The sequence below is a fragment of the Belonocnema kinseyi genome, chromosome 9 (assembly GCF_010883055.1).
Source record: "Belonocnema kinseyi isolate 2016_QV_RU_SX_M_011 chromosome 9, B_treatae_v1, whole genome shotgun sequence".
In the NCBI taxonomy this organism is placed as follows: Eukaryota; Metazoa; Arthropoda; class Insecta; order Hymenoptera; family Cynipidae; genus Belonocnema; species Belonocnema kinseyi.
The window spans coordinates 52605213-52628672 of record NC_046665.1 but is presented as its reverse complement, the minus strand read 5'-3'; the positions used below and the strand labels follow the sequence as shown (position 1 = coordinate 52628672).

General features: G+C 26.9%; 2 protein-coding genes across 2 annotated transcripts in view; both read left to right on the top strand.

Moving 5' to 3' along the window:
- LOC117179747 (DNA-dependent protein kinase catalytic subunit-like) overlaps window positions 1–11820 on the top strand; it is a 52903-nt gene extending 41083 nt beyond the window's left edge. The window contains exons 10-12 of the mRNA XM_033371816.1: window positions 3560–4247; window positions 10789–11000; window positions 11074–11820. Coding sequence (XP_033227707.1) covers window positions 3560–4247; window positions 10789–11000; window positions 11074–11151 — 978 coding nt within the window. The 3' untranslated portion in view covers window positions 11152–11820. The remainder of the gene's footprint in view (window positions 1–3559; window positions 4248–10788; window positions 11001–11073) is intronic.
- A 550-nt stretch (window positions 11821–12370) lies between these two features.
- On the top strand, window positions 12371–22219 carry LOC117179292 (cap-specific mRNA (nucleoside-2'-O-)-methyltransferase 2). Its single transcript, XM_033370939.1, has 4 exons — window positions 12371–12762; window positions 15625–17136; window positions 21343–21889; window positions 21979–22219. Exons 2-4 carry the CDS (start codon window positions 15724–15726, stop codon window positions 22092–22094), a joined length of 2076 nt encoding a protein of 691 aa, XP_033226830.1. The 5' UTR covers window positions 12371–12762; window positions 15625–15723; the 3' UTR covers window positions 22095–22219.
- Window positions 22220–23460: the final 1241 nt, after the last annotated feature.

The following is a 23460-nucleotide window of genomic DNA, read 5'->3' as shown; positions in this document are numbered from 1 at the left end:
CTTTGGTTTTAAATTCAACTATTCCAGTTGAAGATTAATAATTTTATTTGAATTTCAAATTCGGCTTCTTGGTAAAAATAAATCTTCTATTCCATTTTTCGTTAAAACTTGATCTTTTTTAGTTTAAAATTCAACTATTTCGTTGAAAATTTGCCTTTTTATATTTAATAATGCTAGATACAAATATTTCGTTGAAAATCCATGTATTTTGTTGAAAAATCGTCATTGTGGTTGAAAATTGTTCTTTTTTAGTCGAAATTCAACTTTTTTGTTAACAGTTCATTTTCTTAAATCATTTTGCTTGGTAGAAAATTAATCTTCTTGTTTGAAAATTAATCGCGTTGTTTAAAATTTATTTTTTTGTTATTTGAAGATTCATCATTATAATTGAAAATGCATCTCTTGGGATAAAAACTGAACTTTTCATTGAAATTTTGTCTTTTTGGGTACAAAATTAAATTATTTGGTTGTAAATTAACTTTTCCCTTGGAAATTCATATTTACTACATGAAAGTTACACTAGTTTGCAGAAAATTCATCTTTTTGGATTAAACATTCCAACCATTTGATTGAAAATTCATATTCGTAGGATGAAAATTCGACTATAAAGTCGAAATTTCATTTTAAAAAATTAAATATTACAAAATTCGTTCTTTTGGACATAAAATTCATGTTTTTTAAAGAAAAGTCACCTTGTTGGTTGATAATGAACTTTGTTATTGAAAATTCAATCTGTATGGTTAAAAATTCGATTGTCTTCTAAAAATTCTTCGTGTTGGCTTGAAAATTCCACTATTTCATATTTGGTTGGAGATTATTCTCTTTTTGTGTAAAAACTCGATCATTTGATTTATAATTCATCTTCGTAAGTTGAAAATTAAACTATTGTGTTGAAAATTCATTTTCAAAAGTTATAGATTAAAAATTCGTTCTTTTGGACATAAAAATCATCTTTTTTATAAAAAAATAATCTTTCTAGTTGATAATGAACATTGTTATCGAAAGTTCAATTTCTATGGTTAAAAATTCGACTTTCTTCGAAAAATATTCTTCTTTTTGGCATGAAAATTCCACTATTTGATATTTGGTTGGAGTTTATTCTTTTTATGTGAAAGCTCGATTATTTGATTAATAATTCATCTTTGCAAGTTGAAAATTCAACTATTTTGTGGACAATTCATCTTACTGGGTTACAAATTAATTTTCCTATAGTTGAAAGCAGGTCGTAGCTTCCCATAGAGTGATAGAAAAATGAAACAGGCACGTTCGAACTTGCGTTCGAGGTATCTGTTTACGTTATTGGATGTAAACATTCCTAGCGATTAAGTTGCAGCGATCGTGCCGAATTCGAGTGGAGCTCCTTTATGGCTTTTAGCATTTATTTAATCTTCAAACATTTTAATTATTAAAACAATTTTCATAAATGGCTCTTCTTTAAAGAATAAGTTTAATTCATCATGTTGCGTTGTAAATTTACAAGAACTATTAATTATTTAAACAATTTTTAATAAAAAATTAAGAGTTTAACTTTTTCTACGAAAGAATTTGTTCACGGAGTCCACTAATCCTTTTCTATTTCGCTTTACAAAACACTTGATAATTATTTAAACAATTTTAATTTAAAAATTATGAGTTTGGCCTATTTTCTACAAGTCAATTTGTTTACGGAGTCGATTAAGAATGTCTATCCGATGACTTTTTTCTATGTTGCTTTGTAAATTCACAAGAACTATTCATTATTTAAACAATTTCAAATAAAAAATTAAGAGTTTGTCCTTTTTTCTACAAGTCAGTTTGTTTACGGAGTCGACTAAGAATGTCTATCCGGTGACTCTTTTCTATATTACTTTGCAAATTCATGAGAACTATTAGTTATTTAAAAAATTAAGAGTTTGACGTTTATCCTACGAGTTAATTTTGTTTTCAAAATCAACTAGGAATGCCCATTCGATGACTCTTTTCTATGTTGCTTTGTAAATTTACAAGAACTATTAATTTTTGAAAGAATTTCAATTGAAAAATTAAGAGTTTTCTTTTCTTTCTACGAGTAAGCTCCACCCCAGCGGGCACAAAATTTTTCGACGTCTTTACGTCATCGTTACGACATCTTTACGACAACTTTACAACATCTTTACAAAATCCTATGTCTATGTCGTTAAGTTGTCTACGCGATATCGTAAATAAGTCGTATGATTTGACGATGTCTTAGCGATATCGCAAAGACACCGAAACGACATGGACATAGGATGTCGTAAAGATGTTGTAAAGATGCCGTAACGATGTCCTAAAGACGTCGCCAAATTTTGTTCCCACTGGTACTTTTTACCACAATTATCTAAAAATATCTTTTCGATTATTTTTTTTCTCTGATGCTTTGAAAATCTACAACTATTAATTATTTCAAAAATTTTTATCAGCATATTTATGGCTTGGCTATTTTTCAAGGAAGAGGCATAATTTGTTTACGGAATGTACTAAGAATGTCTTTCGACGATCCTTTTCCACGTTACTTTGTAAATTTATAATAATTATTAATCATTCAAACAATTTTCATAAACATATTGAGAGTTGGGTATTATTTAAATTTGTTTACGAAGTTAACTAAGATTGTCTTTGTGATGCCTCTTTTCTAGGTTATTTGTTCAATTTACCAGAATTATTAATTATTGAAAGAAGTTTCATAAAACGTTTAGAATTTGGCTATTTTTTAATGAATAGGGTCATTTTTACTAAGGTTTAGTTACAATGCAGCTACGTACGAGTTTGCTCGAAGTACTCGCATTCGCCTAAACGTTTGGTCCGATGAGAGGAAAACTGCAGAAAACCACCTCCCGAGTTTAGTCGGGTTTTCAAAATTCGAGTACACAACCCGGTCTTTCGTCGTATATGGTACCCATGCGAAGTCGTGTTTAAATAGAAGTTATTAAAGTAAAAATGATTATGGTGGTATTTTCTTGAACTTAATTTCCAAATAGAATAATTACAATAAAAGTAGTGGGTCGCGCGCGTAAGAGCTTCTAGTGTTGTTAAAATTTCATCTTTTCGGGGCTTGAAGTCAATGGTTATCTAAAACATTATATTCATTAGCTTATCAAAACTCATCTCTCTGATTAATAATATATATTTTTTGGTATAAAATTCATCTTTCTTGTTTGAAAATGAATGTCTTTGTCGAAAATTCGACTTTTTGGTTCAAAATTCATCTCTCTTCTTAAAAATTCATATTTTTAACTTCAAGATTCCCCTATTTTGTTTTTAGTTGGAGTTTAATATTTTTCGATTGAAAATCCGACCATTTGGTTGAAAATTTGTCTTGCTAGTTTGAAAATTCAATTCTTTGGTTAAAGATTTATCTCTTATGGTAGAAAATATCTTTTCTTTTTTTTTTTAATCGAATCTAATTTAATATTTTCAAGAAAGTCACCCTAATACTCCTGTTTTGGAATCATTTGGTCTCTAAAGTCTGTATAAATAATTAGAATTTCATTTTAAATTAAACTACCCGATTAATAATTAAAAACTCTCTTAACGAAACTTTGAATATTTAATTATTTAAAAGGTCATTCCTTTCTCGCTGAGCCTTGGATTGATTGAATGGGTTGAAGGGACAAGAACCCTCGAAGATTACATCCATTTCACACTCACAGAGAAGCAAATTCAGCAATGTTACGGAATCCAGGAAAAATACGATAATTGGATAGGAAAATCTGGAAAGCGTAGTTCAGCTTACAAAGATTCTTTGCTAAAGTTCAATGCCTCGAAAGTCGTGTCGAAAATGATCGAACTCACAAGTGTGACCGAGTGGGACTCTTTGAGAAGAACCTTCTTCATGTTAAGTCCATCGACCGAAAGTTTCATGTCACTGAGGCACAATTTTGTAACAACATATGGAACGATGTGCACTGCCCAGTGGATTTTAGGAATTGGCGATCGACATCTGGAGAATACGCTTATCACTGTGAAATCAGGAAGGTGTCTTGGAATTGATTTTGGATTAGCGTTCGGTGCTGGAGTGGATCAATGTATTCCAGAATTGATGCCATGTCGTTTGACGCCACAAATTCGAGGGTTGCTGAAACCTTTTGAGGAAAATGGTCCTCTAGGAGCAACAATGGTTCACGTTTTAAGAGCACTGAGGAAAGAGAAGGGACCTCTGATGGCATGTTTAGATGTCTTTGTTAATGAGCCTTTGAATTGGTCGGAACATATAAATAAGATGTCGAAAGAAAATCAAGAGGATATAACAGGTAGACTTAAAATAGCACTTTTTATCAATTTAATTCGCATTTTAAGGTATTTTTCCAGGGATCATTGTGATTTAGTAGTTTAATTTTAGATAAAAAAAAGGGGATTTTATTTATTTATTTAACAAATTTTATGCCATTCGCAAGTTCTCTAGTCATTTTTGTACATTTTAATTTATAATTACATTTATTTTTAAACTATCAGCTATTACATTTTTTGTTAAGAATTTATCTTTTTTAGTTAAAAATTTAGCTACTTGGTTGACCGTTGAATTATTTTGTTAAAAATTAATTTTTGTCAAGATTCATCATCCCCATATATGAAAGTTGGTTGCAGCTTCCCATAGAGTGATAAAAAAGTGAAACAGGCATATTCGAGGGATCTGTTTACATTATTGGATGTAAACCTTCCTAGCGATTAAGTTACAGCGACCGTGCCGAATTCGAGTGGAACTCATTTATGGCTTTTAGCATTTATTTAATCTTCAAACATTGTAATTGTTTAAATAATTTTTATAAAACGTTTAATTTATTATGTTGCGTTGTAAATTTACAAGAACTATTAATTATTTAAACAATTTTAATTTAAAAATTAAGAGCTGATTTTTTTCTACGAGTGAATTTGTTCATGGATTCAACTCGCTCTTTTCTATCTTGCTTTACAAAAGGACTAATAATTATTTAACCAATTTTAATTTAAAAATTAAGAGTTTGCCCTTTTTTCTACAAGTCAATTTGTTTACGGAGTCAACTAAGAAAGTCTATCCGATCACTCTGTTGTATGTTGCTTTGCAAATTTATAAAAATTAATAATTATTTAAACAATTTCGATCAAAAAACTAAAAGTGACTTTTTTCTACGAGTTCTGCAAGTAAATTTGTTTACGGAGTCAAGTAATAATGTCTATCGGATAACTCTTTTCTATATTGTTTTGCAAATTTATAAGAACTATTAATTATTTAAACAATTTTAATTTAAAAATTAAGAGTTTGCCCTTTTTTCTCCAAATTAATTTGTTTGCGGAGTCGACTAGGAATGTCTATCCGGTGACGCTTTTCTATATTGCTTTGCAAATTTACGAGAACTATTAATTATTTAAACAATTTTAATTAAAAAATGAATAGTTTACCCTTTTTTCTACAAGTCAATTTGTTTACGGGGTCGACTAAGAATGTATATCCGGTGACTCTTTTCTATATTGCTTTGAAAATTTACAAGTACTATTCATTATGTAAACAATTTTAACTTAAAAATTAAAAATTTTGCCTTTATCCTACGAATCAATTTGTTTTCGAAGTCAACTAAGAATGTCTATCCGGTGACGCTTTTCTATATTGCTTTGCAAATTTACGAGAACTATTAATTATTTAAACAATTTTAATTAAAAAATGAAGAGTTTACCCTTTTTTCTACAAGTCAATTTGTTTACGGGGTCGACTAAGAATGTATATCCGGTGACTCTTTTCTATATTGCTTTGAAAATTTACAAGTACTATTCATTATGTAATCAATTTTAACTTAAAAATTAAAAATTTTGCCTTTATCCTACGAATCAATTTGTTTTCGAAGTCAACTAAGAATGTCTATCCGGTGACTCTTTTCAATATTGCTTTGCAAATTTACGAGAACTATTAATTATTTAAACAATTTTAATTAAAAAATTAAGAGTTTGCCTTTTTTCCTCCAAGTCAATTTGTTTGCGGAGTCGACTAAGAATGTCTATTCGATGACTCTTGTCGATATTGCTTTGCAAGAATATCTTTCCGATGATGTTTTTCTCAGATGCTTTGAAAATCTACAACTATTAATTATTTTAAAAAATGTTATCAACATATTTATAGCTTAGCTATTTTTCAAGGAAGAGGCATAATTTGTTTGCGAAATGAACTAAGAATGTCTTTCGATGATCATTTTCCACGTTACTTTGTAAATTTATAATAATTATTAATAATTCAAACAATTTTCATAAACATATTGAGAGTTGGGGTATTATTCAAATTTGTTTACGAAGTTAACTAAGATTGTCTTTGTAATGACATTTTTCTAAGTTATTTGTTAAATTTACCAGAATTATTAATTATTAATTATTGAAAGTCGTTTCATACAAAGTTTAGTGTTTGGCTATTTTTCAACGAATAGGGTCAGTTTTTTTTTTACTAAGATTTAGTTACAATGCAGCTACATACGAGTTTACTCGAAGTACTCGCATTTGCATAAACATTTGGTCAAATGAGAGGAAAACTGCAGAAAACCACCTCCCGAGTTTAGTCGGGTTTTCAAATTTCGAGTACACAACCCGTTCTTTCTTCGTGTATGGTACCCATGTGAAGTCGTGTATAAATAGAAGTTATTGAAAAAAAATGATTATCGTGGAACTCACTTTTTTTTTCTTCAAAATTGGAATTTTTTTGGTGGAAACTTAAATTGTTTTAGATGAAAATTCATCTTCTTGGATTAAAAATTCAACTATTTGATAGAAAATTAACATTAAGGTTGAAAATTTAACTACTTTTCAGTCTTCTGGCTTGAAAATTTAACAAAGGACCCCGCACCAAATGTACAGTAAAATGGCCACCGGTGAAAAATTCTAAAAAAATTTTTTTTTATATTTTCGAACCTGCAAAGCAATAATTCGAAGGAAAAAAGTAAGAAAAATGGACAGTTTTTTTACAAACAATTGTCAAAGTTTCAATTTTTACATGTATTTTAATAGAAAAATGCTGATTTTCGTGAAAAGTTTTTTTTCTCCTCAACTAATACTTGGATTTGGTTCAAACTTGCACATTTTTACTATCATTCCTACCAAAACAAAAGGTTCATATTCAAGATCTAGAAAGATAAACAGTTTATGGGGTATACACCATGATGTAAGGGTGTTTCCATACCTCAAACACCCAAGTATGGAAATTATCATTTCTTAGTAACTAAAGTCACTAGGTATTTTTTATTCAATTACTAGGGTATGAAAAAACTTTCAGATAAGTAGAGGAAATGTGCATGTCAAGGGGTTGTTTAATCATTTCTTAATTAGAGAAGCAGAGAAATCAACTTTTCGTAAGGAATAAATAATCAAAGATCAGGCTTATAAAATCACATTAAAACATATGCAGGTAGCCTTATTATCAGGATTTGCAGTAGAATTTATTTTCCGGGTCATCTAATCATCCTCTAATTATTGAACCAAGGAAATCGGTATTTAAACGGGATAAAGTACCAGAGATTTTTTATCATAACATCTGAAAGTTATTTCATACCCTAGTAATTGAAGAAAAATACCTAGTGACTTTAGTTACTAAGAAATGATAATTTCCATACTTGGGTGTTTGAGGTATGGAAACACCCTTACATCATGGTGTATACTCCATAAACCGTTTATCTTTCTAGATCTTGGATATGAACCTTTTGTTTTGGTAGGAATGATAGTAAAAATGTGCAAGTTTGAACCAAATCCAACTATTAGTTTAGGAGAAAAAAAACTTTTCACGAAAATCAGCATTTTTCTATTAAAATACATGTAAAAATTGAAACTTTGACAATTGTTTGTAAAAAACTGTTCATTTTTCTTACTTTTTTCCTTCGAATTATTGCTTTGCAGGTTCGAAAATACAAAAAAAATATTTTAGAATTTTTCACCGGTGGCCATTTTACTGTACATTTGGTGCGGGGTCCTTTGCTTAAAATTTTGTTTCTTTCTTGATTGAAAAATATTTTTCCCCTAAAACATGTACTATTTTATTAAAAATTCGTCTTGGATAAATTCAACTGTTTCCGATTTAAAATTTAAATCTTGTTGGTTCCAATATTAACTTTGACATTTTTTTAAAGAATTCACCTTTCTTACTTACAAATTTAGCTACTTGATTAAACGTTGAATTATTTTGTTAAAAATTAATTTTTGTCAAGATTCATCATTTTAGTTGAAAATTTATTGCGTTAGTGAAAAATGTACCTAATTTGTTGGAAATTCTTCTTTATTGGTGGAATTCACATCTTTGTTCATAAAAATTAAAATCTTTTTTGGTTGAAACTTAAAGTATTCTGGGTAAAAATTCATCTTCTTGGATTGAAAATTGAACTATTTTGGTCGAAAATTCAATTACTTTGTTCAAAATAAACTTTTTTTATAATTCATATTTTCGGCTTGTAAGTTAAATCATTTTTAGAAAAATTGTATTTTTGCTTTAAAATTCAACTATTTGGTAAAAAATTAACATTTAAATTGGAAATTTAACTGCTTTTCAGTCTTTCCGGCTTGAAAATTTAACCATTTGGTTGAAATGTTGTTCCTTTCTTGATTGAAACCAATTTTTTTTTCTTAAAAAATCCCTTATTTTATTCAAAATTCGTCTTCTTGGATAAATTCAACTGTTTTCGATTTAAAATTCAAATCTTGTTGGTTCAAATATTAACTTTTACACTTTTTTTAAGAATTCACCCTTTTTAGTTAAAAATTTAGCTACTCGGATGAACGTTGAATTATTACGTGAAAAGTTCTTTTTTTTTCAATCTAATTTGTTAAAAATTCTTCTTTATTGGTGGAATTCACAGTTTTTTCTTCAAAATTAAAATTTTTGTTGGTTGAAACTTAAACTGTTTCAGGTAAAAATTCATCTTCTTGGATTGAAAATTGAACTATTTTGGTCAAAAATTCAATTATTTGGTTTAAAATAAACTTTTTTTTATCATACATATTTTTGGGTTAAAAGTGAAATTGTTTTTAGAAAATTTGTATTTTTGGCTTGAAAATTTAACTTCGTGGTAGAAAATTAACATTTATGTTGTGAATTTAACTGCTTTTCAGTCTTTCTGGCTTGAAAATTTAACAAATTTGGTTAAAATTTGTTTTCTTTCTTGATTGAAAAATAATTTTCGTTAAAAAATCAACTATTTTATTAAAAATTCGTCTTCTTGGATAAATTTAACTGTCTCCTGTTGAAAATTCAAATCTTTTTGTTTGAAATATCAACTTTTACATTTTTTTTTAAGAATTAATCTTTTTTTTATTGAAAATTTCACGACTTTGTGAAAAATTCATTGTTTTGTTTGAAGATTCATCGTTGTAGTTGAAAATCCACCTCTTTGGTTGAAAATCAACAATTTATTTGAAAAGTTAGATTTTTTAAATGATTTGAATTGTTCTGGATTAAAAATCTTGATCGTTTTAGTTTAAAATTCATATCGCTGGTTAAAAATGTACCTGCTTTCTGAAAAATTCTTTTTTATTTGTTTAATCTGAATGAGTTATATTCTCTTATTGTAAATGAAAATCTTTTTGGATAAAAATATCAACTATTAGATTTTCTTTCAGATTTCATCTTTTTTGGTTGAAAATTGCTTAATTAAAAGTTAAATTACTTTGTTGCAAAGTAATTTTTTGGTTAAAGATTTATCATTTTAATTTAAAATTCGTCTTTTTGGCCATCAACTTTTTTGCAGAAAATTCGTCTTTTTAGCTTATAAATTAAACATTTTTGTAGAAAATTTAACTATTTGGTTAGAAATTAACTTTTTAGTCAAATATTATTATGTTTTGCTATAAATTAATCTCCTTGGATTGAGCATTGAAACCTTTTTGTAAAAAATTAACTTTTTTGTTGATAATTCATATTTTTGATTTAGAAATTAAATTCTTTTGTAGAAATTTCGTCTTTTTCGATGGAACATCTAACAATTGGGTTGAAAACTCAACAAATTAGTTGAAAAATCAACTATTTTGTTTGAAAGTCGTATTCTTTTTGATGGATTGAATGGTTTCTTATTTAAAATTGTTTCGTTTGAAATATCAAGTATTATATTGTTTGTTGGTAATTGATTTTTTCGATTAAAAACTCCATTATTTGGTAGAAAATTCATCCATTTTGTTGCAAAGGCAATAATTTTATTTTAATTTTAGGAATTGGACGCATTACAATTTTAATTAATTATTATTAGCTACATTAATTTTATTTAAAATAATTTATTCTCCTATTTTCGTGTAAAGTATCCTTATTTCTCTTGTTTTTAGAGCAACTTGGCATATTTTTTTTTTGTTTGAAATCGTAGATTTACTCGACTTGAAGAATCGAAAGTTTGGTGAAATATTTGTTTATTTCTTGGCTGAAAAATCTTTTTTGTTTGAGAAATCAACTATTTTATTAAAAAAATCGTTTTTATAAATGAATGCAACTGTTTTTTTTATATTAAAAATTAACTTTTTTTTAGTGGCAATATCAATAATTCTATTTTTCGTTTATATTAATTTTTTCATTGCAAATTCAACTATTTGGTTAAAAATTCATCTATTTTGTTAAACAGGTACCAAGTTAACTTGAAATATTAGAAATTCGATGCATTTCAATTTGAATTTATTATTAGTGTCTGCATTATTTTTTTTTTTAATTTAGTCCCTTATTTTCGGGAAAAATTTCCTTGTTTCCCTTATTTCAGTTGGCAAAATTAACAAATAAATCATTTAGGAAATATTTTAAATTTGTATCTTCAAAAATTCAAGAAACCTCTAATCCCTCTTCAACTGATAGACTTTTTAATTTAATTTATTTTTTAGATATAAACTGGTTACCAAAGAAAAGAATATCTACTGTTGAGCAGAAACTAGGCGGGAAAAAACCTTCGTTGATTACAGTAGAAGAACTGAAAGTCGTTCATAGCAAATCTAAATATTTCCAGCGTTATCAAGATATTGTCAATGGAACTGAGGATGATCACAAAACAGTTCGGGCGAAAATTAGAAATGAAAATCTTACTCCTGAAGAGCAGGTAAAATATTTTATTGCGTATGATTTAAAATTATTCTAACAGGATGAAACTATAAAATATTTTTTTCTTCCAGATTCAATGTTTGATTGATCAAGCGACTGATTTAAACATTTTGGGGCGCGCCTGGAAAGGATGGCAACCTTGGTTGTAAAAAATTGTGATTTTTGTTTGTAAATAAGTTATAGAGATGTTTACATGTAACAACATATTTTTTTAAATCAAGGACTCACCCAGGAAAAAAGAAACGGTTAAAGAATTGTTTTTGTAAATCGGTTTCTTAAAAAAAACGGATTAGACGATCTTTTTCTGCATCGGAATAACTCCTTCAAATTGGAAAACAAACTTTAAATAATTTTAAAATACTAACTCCGATTAAAGATAAATTTTTGCAATAATTTTCGACATTTTTCAATTGGAGTATTTTATGAAGGGACCGTTTCAAATATTTCAATCGGTTCTTAGTTCCGGGGAAAATAATGTATTTTTTTATCAAGGACTCAAAGTCTAATAAAAAAAAAATTTTTATACGCTTGGTTTAGATTAAAAGTCGGGGAATTAAATTTAAATTCCTCAGTGACGTCCAAAATTCGAATCAATCGTCATAACGATTGAATGTAGGCAAGACACTTTTAATTTATGTTTCCATTAACATCTTTTAAATCAAAATAAAAAAAGAGAAAAAAAATAGGCAACCTCTAAATTCCATTTTGTCTTTTTGCTCGTAGTTTTTATTTATTTTTTAAATCGCAATCAAAAAATAGACAAAAACAATAAAAATTGAATATATTCTAAATTAAAAGAGTTTAAATTGTACCTTTTCTACTTCAGAATGATTAAAGTTGAACTGAAAATTTTAAATATTTTAGTTCAAAATTTAACTTTTTGCTGGAAATTCATTTTTTTGTATGGAAATTAATATTTGAAAATGAAAATTCCATTATCGGTTTTAAATTAATTTTTTTGATTAAGAATTCAAATACTGTGTTGAAATTTAAACTTCTTTATTAAAAACTTATTTTATGAACTGGAAGTAATTTTTTTACTCAATTTCTGAAAATAAAAATTCCATTATAGTTTGCAAATTTGCGTATTTTTTTGGTAAATTTTCCTTTTTTGTGCAAAATTAATCTTCCTGGTGGAAAATTTAACTGCTTAATTGAAAGTTTAACAAATTTGTTAGAAATTAGTTTTATTAGCAAAAAATGTATTTCATTGTTTGAAAATCAAAATATTTGGTTTTTTGTAAGCCTTCGAAGCAAAAAAACGTTAGTTTCAAGGCCTTAAAAATAAAACCAAAATTAAATATTAAAGATAATAAATATATTATTAATAAGTATCATATAATTTAGTTTTAAGTGACATTCAAAGTGATTGGACAGATTCTTGTACCAAAAAATATGATATCTGCTTAATTATTGTATTAATTTCTATTTATTAATGTTTAATTATTCTTTGAAGTTGGAAAAAATATGCTTTCAGATTGGAATCTTTAATTAAACAATTCCTAACTTTGTTTAAAAAACGAAGCATGACTTATTAATTTTTAAATTTCGCGGTATTACTCACCAATCAGGTATCAAGATATCAAAAATCAACCATTCAGGAGTCACATCCGACCACGTGACACGTGTGTTATGCTCGTTATGCTGTAACAGTAAAGCAAAAAATAAACATGTCAATTTGCACATTTCTTCTGTTATCTTGACCGAAAAGGCATAGAAGCAACATAAAGCTAATGCACAACCCAACTTCTACGTGAAAGGTGAAAATACTTTATTTTTTAAAAAGCCGATAATGACACTGCCGATTCCTAACCTATTTATTTACAAATAGGTCATTTTCTCTTGTATTTCTTCTAATTCCCTGTAGTAATTACTGTTTTATTAGTTTTATGATAGACACAAATCTATATTCTAGTAGCCATTAATTATTTAATACCATAAAGAAGGTTTTCCCAGGCAAAAAAATATACTTTATATTTTAGGTTATGTTGATTCTTTTGTTCATACAAAGATGAGTTTTAATGGAAATTATTTTGCTCTTTTACCACTAAACGAAGATTGTAATCATTTTTCATTTTGTAACCAATATTTGTCATTTTTTCGGAGCATGGCATTTATTTTCATTGTAGTTTCTATGTGAAAGATAATAAAATATGTATTTCAAGTGTAAATGCTTGAAACAATTATATTTTACAAGTAAAACATCTAAATTCTAAATATAGGCTTCATGCTCTTTCTCCTATTTACCGATTTTTAAGAGTTCCTCATTTTTCCCTGCTTTCAATAAACTTCTACATTTTCTCGTTTTTTTTGTTCTTAAACGCGAACTGAATTGATAGAACATAGTAAGAAAATCCAACTATTTTTGTTAAAAGTTAATTCTTTTTAACTGAAAAGTCTACAATTATGTTTTTGGTTGAACATTCGTTTTTTCCTTTGTTAAAACTTAATTTTCTTACCTTTTTTGGTTGAAAATTTAACTACATGGTAGAAATGTGAACTACTTAGTTCAAAATTGTACTGTATTTTTTTTAATCAGTTTCAAATATAATTCAAATATTCCATTTTTGGTTGAAAATATATCGTTTTGAGTTGACAAATATACTATTTGATTGAAAGTTCCTTTTTGGCTTTTGATAAAAATTAATTTTCTTAGCTTTTGGGGTTGAAAGTTGAGAATTCATTATATTGGTTCAAAATTTTACTATTTTGTTAAACTTGATCATTTTTAATTGGAAATTCAACCATTAAGTTTTACATTAATAATTCATCTTTTTTGGTTGAAAATTCAACTACTTGGTTGAAAGTTGAACTTCATTCTTAAAAATTCATTTGATCCTTCAAAGCTTGAAATATTTTTTTGAAAGTTCATTTTATTTTTATTAATTTTTTTGTTAGCTAATAATTTAACTCTTCCATGTTTTGTTTAAAATTGATCATTTTTAGTTCCAAAATTCGACAATTTGGTTGAAAATGTAACTATTTAGTTAAATTTTTTTTCCTATGGTTGAAAATCTCACATTTCGAGTTGAAAAATATACAATTTGATTGAAAGTGCGTTCTTTCGTTGTTGTTTGATTATTATTTTTAAATGGAAATTTATCTCTTCTATTATTGGTTGAAAATGTATGTGTTCTGTTGTGAATCCGTCCTTCTTTTTTTTTTGCTGAAAATTAATCCTATTGGCTGAAAATGAAACTGTTTCGTTGAAAGTTGAATTAATTTGTTGAAGATTCATTTTATTAGTTAAAGATCCATGTCCTTGGTTAAAAATTTAACTGTTTGTTAAAAATTACTTTTTTTCGAAATTAATTTTTTTAAATGACAGTTCCATTATTGGTGAAAAATTTATCTATTTGGTTATAAATTCGACTTTTTTTTAGAAAATTAATCTTCTTGACTAAAAATTTAACTTCTTAGTTGAAAGCTAAACTACTTTGTTAAAAATCAATTTTATTATTTGAACATTCATGTCTTTGGTTGAGAGCTTAACTTCTTTTTTTCTGTTTAAAATAATTTTGTTAACTTGAAATTGATCGTTTTTAGTTAAAACTTCGTGTATTTTCTGGAAAATTAGTCTTTTATAGGTGAATTTAATTCTCTGATTTAAAATAAAACTATTTTCTGATGGAAACATCAATTATTACATTTATTGTTGGGAGTGAAGATTCATCTCATTAGTTCAAAATTGAAGTATATTGTTAAAATATCCTGTCTTTTTTTTAAGTTATTTTTTAAACAAAAATTCAAATATTCCCGCTTTGGTTGAAACTTTATCTTTTTAATTATAAATTCATTTGTTTGCTTGAAAATTAAACTATTTGATTGAAATTTTTTTTTTGCGTTAAAAATGATTTTTTAGATTTTAAATTGATCGAACAAAAATGCAATGTTCTTCTATAAAATTCGCATGTTTGGTTTAATAATTCAACTATTTGGTTAAATTTTAATCTTCTGTGTTTTAAAATTCATCTTTGTGGGTAGAAAATTTTAATATTTTGTTGAAAATGTAACTTTTTTGTTGAAGATTCAATTATTTTGTTAAAAATTCATCTATTTTAATGAAATATTTTTTTTTTCGAAAATTGAACTACTTTGAATATTCATATTTTTGGATTGAAAATTAATCTTTTTGTTAGAAAATGTCTGGGCTGAAAATTGAACTGTACTTTTTTTAAATTCATATTTTTGGCTTGAAAATTCCACTATTTGGTTAAAAACGTAATTGTGGTTAAAGCTAATTCTTTTTCGTTTGAAAATTCTACCATTTAGTTGAAAATTCGTTTCTTGCTTATCTGGTTGTAAATACAACTATTTGTGGTATAAAATTAATGTCATTGTCGAAAATGTATCTCTTTTGGTATAAATGCAATCTTTTTGTTTGAAAATTTAATCGATTTCGATATTGAATTCAGTATGACACCTTATATTAATTGTATTCATAAGAATTTAACACCCCTATTATTGCCCTATTTTTATGAAAAATCACCCTATTTCCCGTCTTTTAGACACTTATCAATTAAAATCGAACCTTGAATTTAAAAAAGAAAACTTATAATAATTAGTTTAAACATCTCTAGCAAAAATTATCTTTAAAAGAGACATCACCCCTATCATTTCAGACCAATAAGGAACTAAAAATCATAAAAAGGAATAGCAAAAACCGTTCCCTCTAAAAATTTATACACTCGATCTCAGATGTCCCGAAGAAAAATTTCAAAATGGTAGATTACAAACAATTCCACCGTTTTGATCCTATGAGTGCACTGATAGAGGAAACAGTGAACACTTTATTTAACAAATCCTTCTCTTTCAAAAATAGCGAACCTTATTTTCTACCAAACCCCGAATCAATCTTCTTGGAAAATTCATGGCACATAGAAGAATTATACCAGATAAAAACAGAGTTAAATAACATTAAATCAAAACTGAACGATTACTGCCTTATTCAGTGGAACGAACACACCAGAAAGAGAAATAAAGCAGGTTCTGTTCAATGGTATATTCACCAAAAAATTGAACCAGAATTCATGACTCAAGCATGGTGCAAATTCTACGAAATCGTTTCTTCATTTCCTCTCATACCTCAGGTTGCAATATCCGAGGAATCGTTCACATCTGTTCATTTGTGCGAAGCACCAGGTGCTTTTGTGACTTCCTTAAATCATTGGTTAAAAAGCCAGGTTCCAACAGTGAACTGGGATTGGATTGCCACCTCCTTGAATCCGTATTACGAGGGAAATACAACTGAACGAATGATAACAGATGATAGGTTTATTATGCACACCCTAGAACACTGGAATTTCGGTCCATACAACACTGGAAATGTAATGGATTTGGAGAACCTGGATTTTATAATAGAAGATTGTAAAACAAGGAATAACGTTTGTCTAGTAACTGCAGATGGAAGTGTGGATTGTTCAGATGATCCTGGTGAGCAAGAGAGGATCGTGGCTCATCTTCATTTCTGCGAAACAGTCACTGCTTTATCCATTTTATCAGAAGGTGGCAGTTTTCTTTTGAAGATGTTCACAGTTTTTGAGCAGACTTCAGTGTCTCTTCTTTATTTGTTAGCTGCTTGCTTCGACTCGATTCATATGTTCAAACCTGCTACGAGCAAAGAAGGAAACTCGGAGGTTTACGTGATATGTCTAGGATTCAAAGGAACGGTTTTTGTAGAACCGTATTTGCCTGTTTTGAGAGAATATTTCAAAAGTTTTTCGCTGAAAGCCATGTTTCGTAGACAGGATATTCCAGATTGTTTTGTTAATCAGGTTCTAGCGTGTGCACAGTTTTTCAAAAATCATCAGTGCCAGGTGATTCTGGATAATATAAAAACATTTAGCAATGATAAGAATATCAAAGATTTTAATCTGTTGAAATTAAAACAAGCCGTTTCCGAAAGATTTATCGAGGCTTATGAGCTAAAGAAATTGGAGAGTGAAGATTTGGGAATTGTAGGAAGGACGAAACTTTCTGCTTGTAATAATATCACTTCTGTTACGAAAAGTCCGCTGGAATCTTATAGTGAGAGGCAAATTAAAAGTAGTTTGGATCCCAGAAGTCGATTGTTGATTTTGTTGGAGGAATTACAAAATATTGAGACGGTTGATAAAAATTACTCTTTTCAACAAGTGAGCAGTTTTTCCTAAATTTTATTTTCAGGCCTCGGACTCATTTGACAAATTCAAATAGTGTCAGTTGTATCATAAATTTGGAATCTCTTAAAATCCTTAGAAATAACTTGAAATCTTAAAATTTCTTTTGAAATTCTATGATTTCTGTGAATTCTTTAAATTTGTTAAATATTGATACCCTGGATTTTTTATAATCCTTTGTAATCTCGTTAAATACCCTAATTTCTTTAAAATATCCTTAAATTTGGCAAAATCCCTAGTAATCCCAAAAAATTGATTTAAATCTTGTAAAACACAAGTTGACTACTGGACTGGGAAATCGGTCATTTTATTAGACCATTGACTTGTAATATTTTTCAATTATAATATCGTTTCGTTTACAATGCGTAATTCTAAAATCTTTCACTTGAAAATTTCGCTTTTATATTTTAATTTTTAAGCGTACCTCTTAATTTAAAGATTTTTAAAATATAAAAAATACTTACAGTTTCCCTGGCTTTTTTTCTACAAAAATAAAAAATTTTTAAAACTGAATTCGTAGATGCTATAAAATATCATAAAGGACGTCCCCGGACTCCTTTTTGAGGGATAATAACAAAAAAATTTATTGTGCTAAATAAAAATTTTATGCATATGTATTATTTTGAGGTTACGTCGTTTTTCATCTCTGCCTTTCCGATAATCTGGAAATTATTTATGAAATAAACTTTTTTGATTGCCTGCAAAAAGGGTTAGTTCCGGGAGATTAGTTACTATGTTTATTTGCAAGTCCAAAGTTTTCGGCCAAAAATATTGTGTAGTTTGGATGTAACGCGCAGGAGAATTGTACCATACATAACCTCCAAATGTACACAAGTTGTTAGCAATATCAAAAAAATTTTTGAAAAAGAAACACAAATCAAGTGTGCGGGAAGGTCCGTTAGCATGTTCGCTATCATTTCCCAAATTTTTAGGACAAAATATTGATTATTCTAGAAAAAAAAGCCGTCGGAACCTAAAACTGGTAAAATCGACAATTTTCTAAGTATCACATGCCCTTAAACAAGTAAAAATCAGTAGCGCCTAATATCGAAGATTTTTGGTAGAAAATAAATATAAACGCGCAATTCAAACTTTATAAACTATTTTTAATTCCAAAATATATTAAAAATAATATATTCAGAATTAAAGGCTTTTATTGAATTTAAAATATTGCTTTAGTCTAAGATTTTGAAATTTTTTAATTCTGAAAAAAATCAATTGCTTAATATTTAGAAATATTTCACTGTTTTTTTGAAATATAAGTAATTATGAATCAAATATTAGAAACTAAACGAAGAAACTAAACTTTAAACGTTACAATTTTAATTTTACAAAATATGTAATTCACAAATAAAATTGTTGAATTTTGATGTATAATAAATATTGAACACCTATTATTGCTAGAAAAATTTCGACTGAGTTGAGGAGATATTTAGAAGGTCTGAAAAAGTTCAAAATTAATTAAAAATTTGAAATGATTTTAAATAATTTAAACGTAGTGTCTACGTATAACGTAAAAATTCGGCTTTTCGTACCAAATTTTCGGTGCAAATAGACCACGGCCTATTTTAAAACAAAATATAAATTCTCGCATAATATGAACAAAAAATTTAGAAGCTTTTTTAGAATTGTGAAAGACTTCGAAAGAATAAAATGCATTTTATCAAGATTTCTGGGAAAAATTTTAATGCGTCATTATTTTGAAAAGAATTTATATTTTGCAAGATTTCAAAAAATTTTTAGGAAGAATTAGAATTATTTTAAAAGATGTTTAGAAGTTCTGAAAACAATTTTTAAAATAATTTAATATTTGAAAAAATGGAAACCAACTTATAGTTGTTTCGCGATTTAAAAATATAATTTTAAAGATTTTTAAACTATTGAAAATAAAAATAATATAACATTTAATTAAAGAAGTGTTCAGTTTATAAGAAAACGTAGTTTTTCCATTTTTAATTTTTCTTGTCTACAATAGTTTAAAATGATTTGCAGCTCAGCTTTTATCATTTCTGTAGAAGTCCCTTAAAATATTTTATATTTTCTGAAATTTCTTACAATCTTTTAGAATACACTAAAAGCTTTGAAATCCGTTGAAATCGACTGCAATCTATAAAAAAAAACCCTGTAATTCTACGAAAATCTTCCGGAAACCTCTAGAAAACTTTACAACTTTTTTAAATCCCTTTAAATCTACAGAAATTTTTAATTCTCTTGAAATTTTCTATAGATCCCTTAAATCTGGTAAAATCAATAAAAATCTTTTGAAATCCTGTACAGTATTTTAAAACCTTCAATTTTTTAAATTTCTTTAAAACTGTTTGAATCTTTGACATCCTCTGAAACCCCATAAAATCCCTTGATATCATTACATAAGTCCCTTGAAATCTTCAATATTTTTTGATAGTCTTTAAAAATACCACCAAATACATTGAAATTCCGTTAATTATCTTGAAATTTATAATAACTCTTAAAATTTCTATTAAAATTTTAAAAAAATGTCCTCTGAAATCAAATAAAAGTTCTTAAAATACTCTAAAAGATTTGAAATTCTATAAGATCTTTTCAAAATTTTTGAAATCTCTATTGAAATATTTTTAAATAAATTTAAAATTTCTTAAAATCCGTTAAAATCTATTAAAATTCTTTGAATTCTTTTTATATCTATAAAAATTCCTTATATTCTTATAGAATCTTTTAACTTCTTTTGAAATCCTATGAATCCTTCAAATATTTAGAAGTTTATTTAAATGCCCTGCAATTTTAAAAATTCGATAAAAATTCCTAGAAATCTTTTAAATTTTCTGAAATCTTTTGAAATCATTTTAAATTCCTTAACAAATGTTTAATCTCTTGAAATTGTCTATAATGTTACTAAAATCCTCGAAATATTTAAAAATACATTATATTCTTTAAGATCCTTTGATATTTAAAAACTCCTTTGAGTGTTGTAAAGTCCCTAGAAATCTTTGCAATCTCCTACAACATCTTGAATATTTATCTTTTTAAATTCCTTTAAAAACTATTTAATCTTTGAAATCCGCTCGAACACCATAAAATCCCTTGTAATCCATAAAAGATATCATAGTCGTTAATTATCTTGAATTTTTTATATTCTTAGATTTCTATACAAAGTTAAATACTTTGAAATCTCTTAAATGAGATGAACTTCTTCAAATCTCTTAAAATCTTTAAAATTCTCTGAAATTCTTCGAAATCTTTTTAAATGATCTAAAAGGAATGAAAATCTATAAAACCCTTTCAAACACGTTGAAATCTTTTAAAATTTTTGAAATCTTTGACATTTTGTGAAATATTTTGAAATCCTCTAATATGCCTTAAAATCATATAAACACTAATAAAGCCTCTTAAAGTTTTCAATCCCTAAAATCTCCTGATTTTAAAAAATCCCCTTATAACTGTAGATATTTTTTAAAACCTTTTAGAGTCTTTCAATTATACATTTTTATAATCCTACGGAATGCTGTAGAATCTTTTAATATCCCTAGAAATTAAAAAAATCCCTTAAACCTTGTAAATCCCTACAAATCTTTTCATATCCCGTAATACATCTTGAAATCTTTAATCCTTGAAATCCTCTGAGACCCTAAAAAATCCCTTGAAATTCTTAGAAGTTCTTTGAAATCTTATTTAAAATCATTTGAATCCCTCAAATATTGTTTAACTCCTGGAAATTCCCTGCAATTTTAATCATATGAAATTCTAAGGAATCTTTAAAAATACACTATATTCTTTAAAATATTTAGAAAATTTAAAAATCTCTTTAATTTGATAAAATCCCTATAAACATTTTGAAACCCCGTACAATCTCTAAAAATCTTTAAACTTTAAAATCATAGTTTTATAATTTTTAATCTTTCAATTCCTCTGAGACCCTCGAAATAAATTAAAATGATCTGAAATCTGCTGAAAGTTCTTTAAATCTCTAGAACTCTTTAGATTTATCTTAAATCCCTTGGTATCTTTTTAAATATTTTAAAAATTTGAATCCCTGTTCAATTCTTTAAAATCTGAAATATTTTGAAAATTTTGGAAATCTTTGAAATACCTCGAAATATTTTTAAATCTTTTGAAATTACTATTTTTGAGATCCGAGGTCGGCAGTTTACACTTCAAATTTAAGAAACGTTACTAGATTCTTTAGCTACTACTTTGTGATTTCAGTTTTTCAACAGTCCTATTAAATTATGGATCACCATGGGTAAACCATATCGGAGAATTCAGAGCTCGAAATTCGCAACGATAAAAATTCTCAGAACTCAAAACCGAATTTTCGAAATTATGGATACTATGAATCTATCTGTAGATTTTCCTACAAAAGAAAATGTCGTTAAGTACCTTGAAAGTAAAAACTTGTCTGAGATGCCAAATATAAGATTTTTACAATTTCAACATACAAGTGAGCAAAATAATTACGAACTGATTCACAAAGTTCATGAAACTTTAAAAAATTGTGTGGAAGGAGACGATATTATACTGATTGGCTACAGTTTACTCTCGCAACTGAATGTTGGACTCTTAAATCTTTCGGCTCGTTTTTTTGTGAGCCTAATTTTCCAGCCTGATAGTAAAGTCGGATATGTTGTCATTTTGAAATATTACATTTCCGATTCGGAGAAAGAGAGTTTTGAAAAACTTATTGAAATTGCGGAAACTGCAAAGTCCAAAAATGTGATGGTTTTGTCAGTATTTTCTATGTTGGATTTATGTGGTAAGGAATATTTAAAACTAAGGATTATGTAAAAGATTTCTCATTGTGAAAAATTGAGAACTTATAGCTACAAGAGATTTCTTTTTTAGAAACAGACTGGATCAAAAAGCTCATCAATATTAATATTTGGAACATTAAATGGCGTGCAAAGAGTACTGCAGAAGCAATTGAAAAAAATAATAAGCAGGAAGAGAATTTTCAATGATTTTAATATTTAATTTATTGTGACATAGTTTTCAGTGATTTTTAATAATTACGGATATTAGACAAGTATTCTAATTTATCTAGTCGCTATATTTTTATTAATGCCGTATATGACAATTATAACTTTTAAAATATTTATCATAGAATGGTCCAAAAAGGCTTTACTTAAAAAAAAGTCTAAAAGGGCTTCCTGTAAATTGTTTCTTTTTGTGTCAAATTTCCCCTGAATTATTTTATTTTAATACAAAATACAAATGTTTAATACCTACTTCTTTTTTATCTTTATTTGTTTTTAAGCTTATATAAATATAATTTTTCCAAGATTCTTGAGAATACGCAAAAAGATTTTTAAAGATTTCAGACTCAAATCACTATTTCAACCACAAAAAATCATTTTCAACCAAATATTTGAATCTTAAACCAAGAACATGAATTTTAAACGAGGAATGTAATAGGTTTGATATTTCAATTACAGAAGATTTTTATTTCAAATAAAAAATAGTTTAATTCGTTTAAAAAAGATAAATTTTCAAGAAAATAGTTGAATTCTCTACCAAAAAATATTAATTTTCTACCAGTTAAGTTTTGAGCCAATAAAGATTCGTTATTTTCGGAAAGAGATAATTTTTAAACTAAAACTATGAATCTTCAACTACAAAAAAATTATTTTTAAAAAAGCAGTTTAACTTTTCACAACGTAGTTTCTTTTTCAATACAACAAGATGAATTCTCAACGGAAAATATAATAGTTGATATATTAACTAAAATATATTTTTACATTTTCAATCGAAAAGAGTTCACTTCACCCAAAAAAAGACGAATTTTCAACAAAATAATCGAATTCTCTTCCATTAAAGTATAATTTTTAACTAAAGAGTCGAATTTTTAACCAGAAAAGACGAAATTTCTACCAAAAGAGATGAATTTTCAAACCAAAAAGGCAATTTTTTATCAAAAAAGTCGAATTTTCAACCAAGCAAAATTTTTCAGTCTAGAAGTCTTTGCAAGATTTTAGGTCAATATCTTTTTAAATATTCTCTCAGAATCGAAAAATAACTGCTTTTAACTTTCCAGTCGTGTTATGAACACTTTTTTATTATCTTGAAACATTTCAAAATTCTTAAAACCTTTAAAATTCTTGAAAAGCCTCTTTTTTTGTAATCTTTCAAAATCAACATTTTTTTTTTAAACTTTTGAAATATGCTCAACATTTAAATTATTTTCCTATCTTTTCAAAACTTTGAATTATCTTTAAAAAAATCAAATTTTTCTAAAATCTTCAAATTTTTATTTGAAAAATTAATTTTTTAAAGTAAAAAATCATTTTAACTTTACTCACGAACCTTAGGAAAAATTATGTCTTTGAA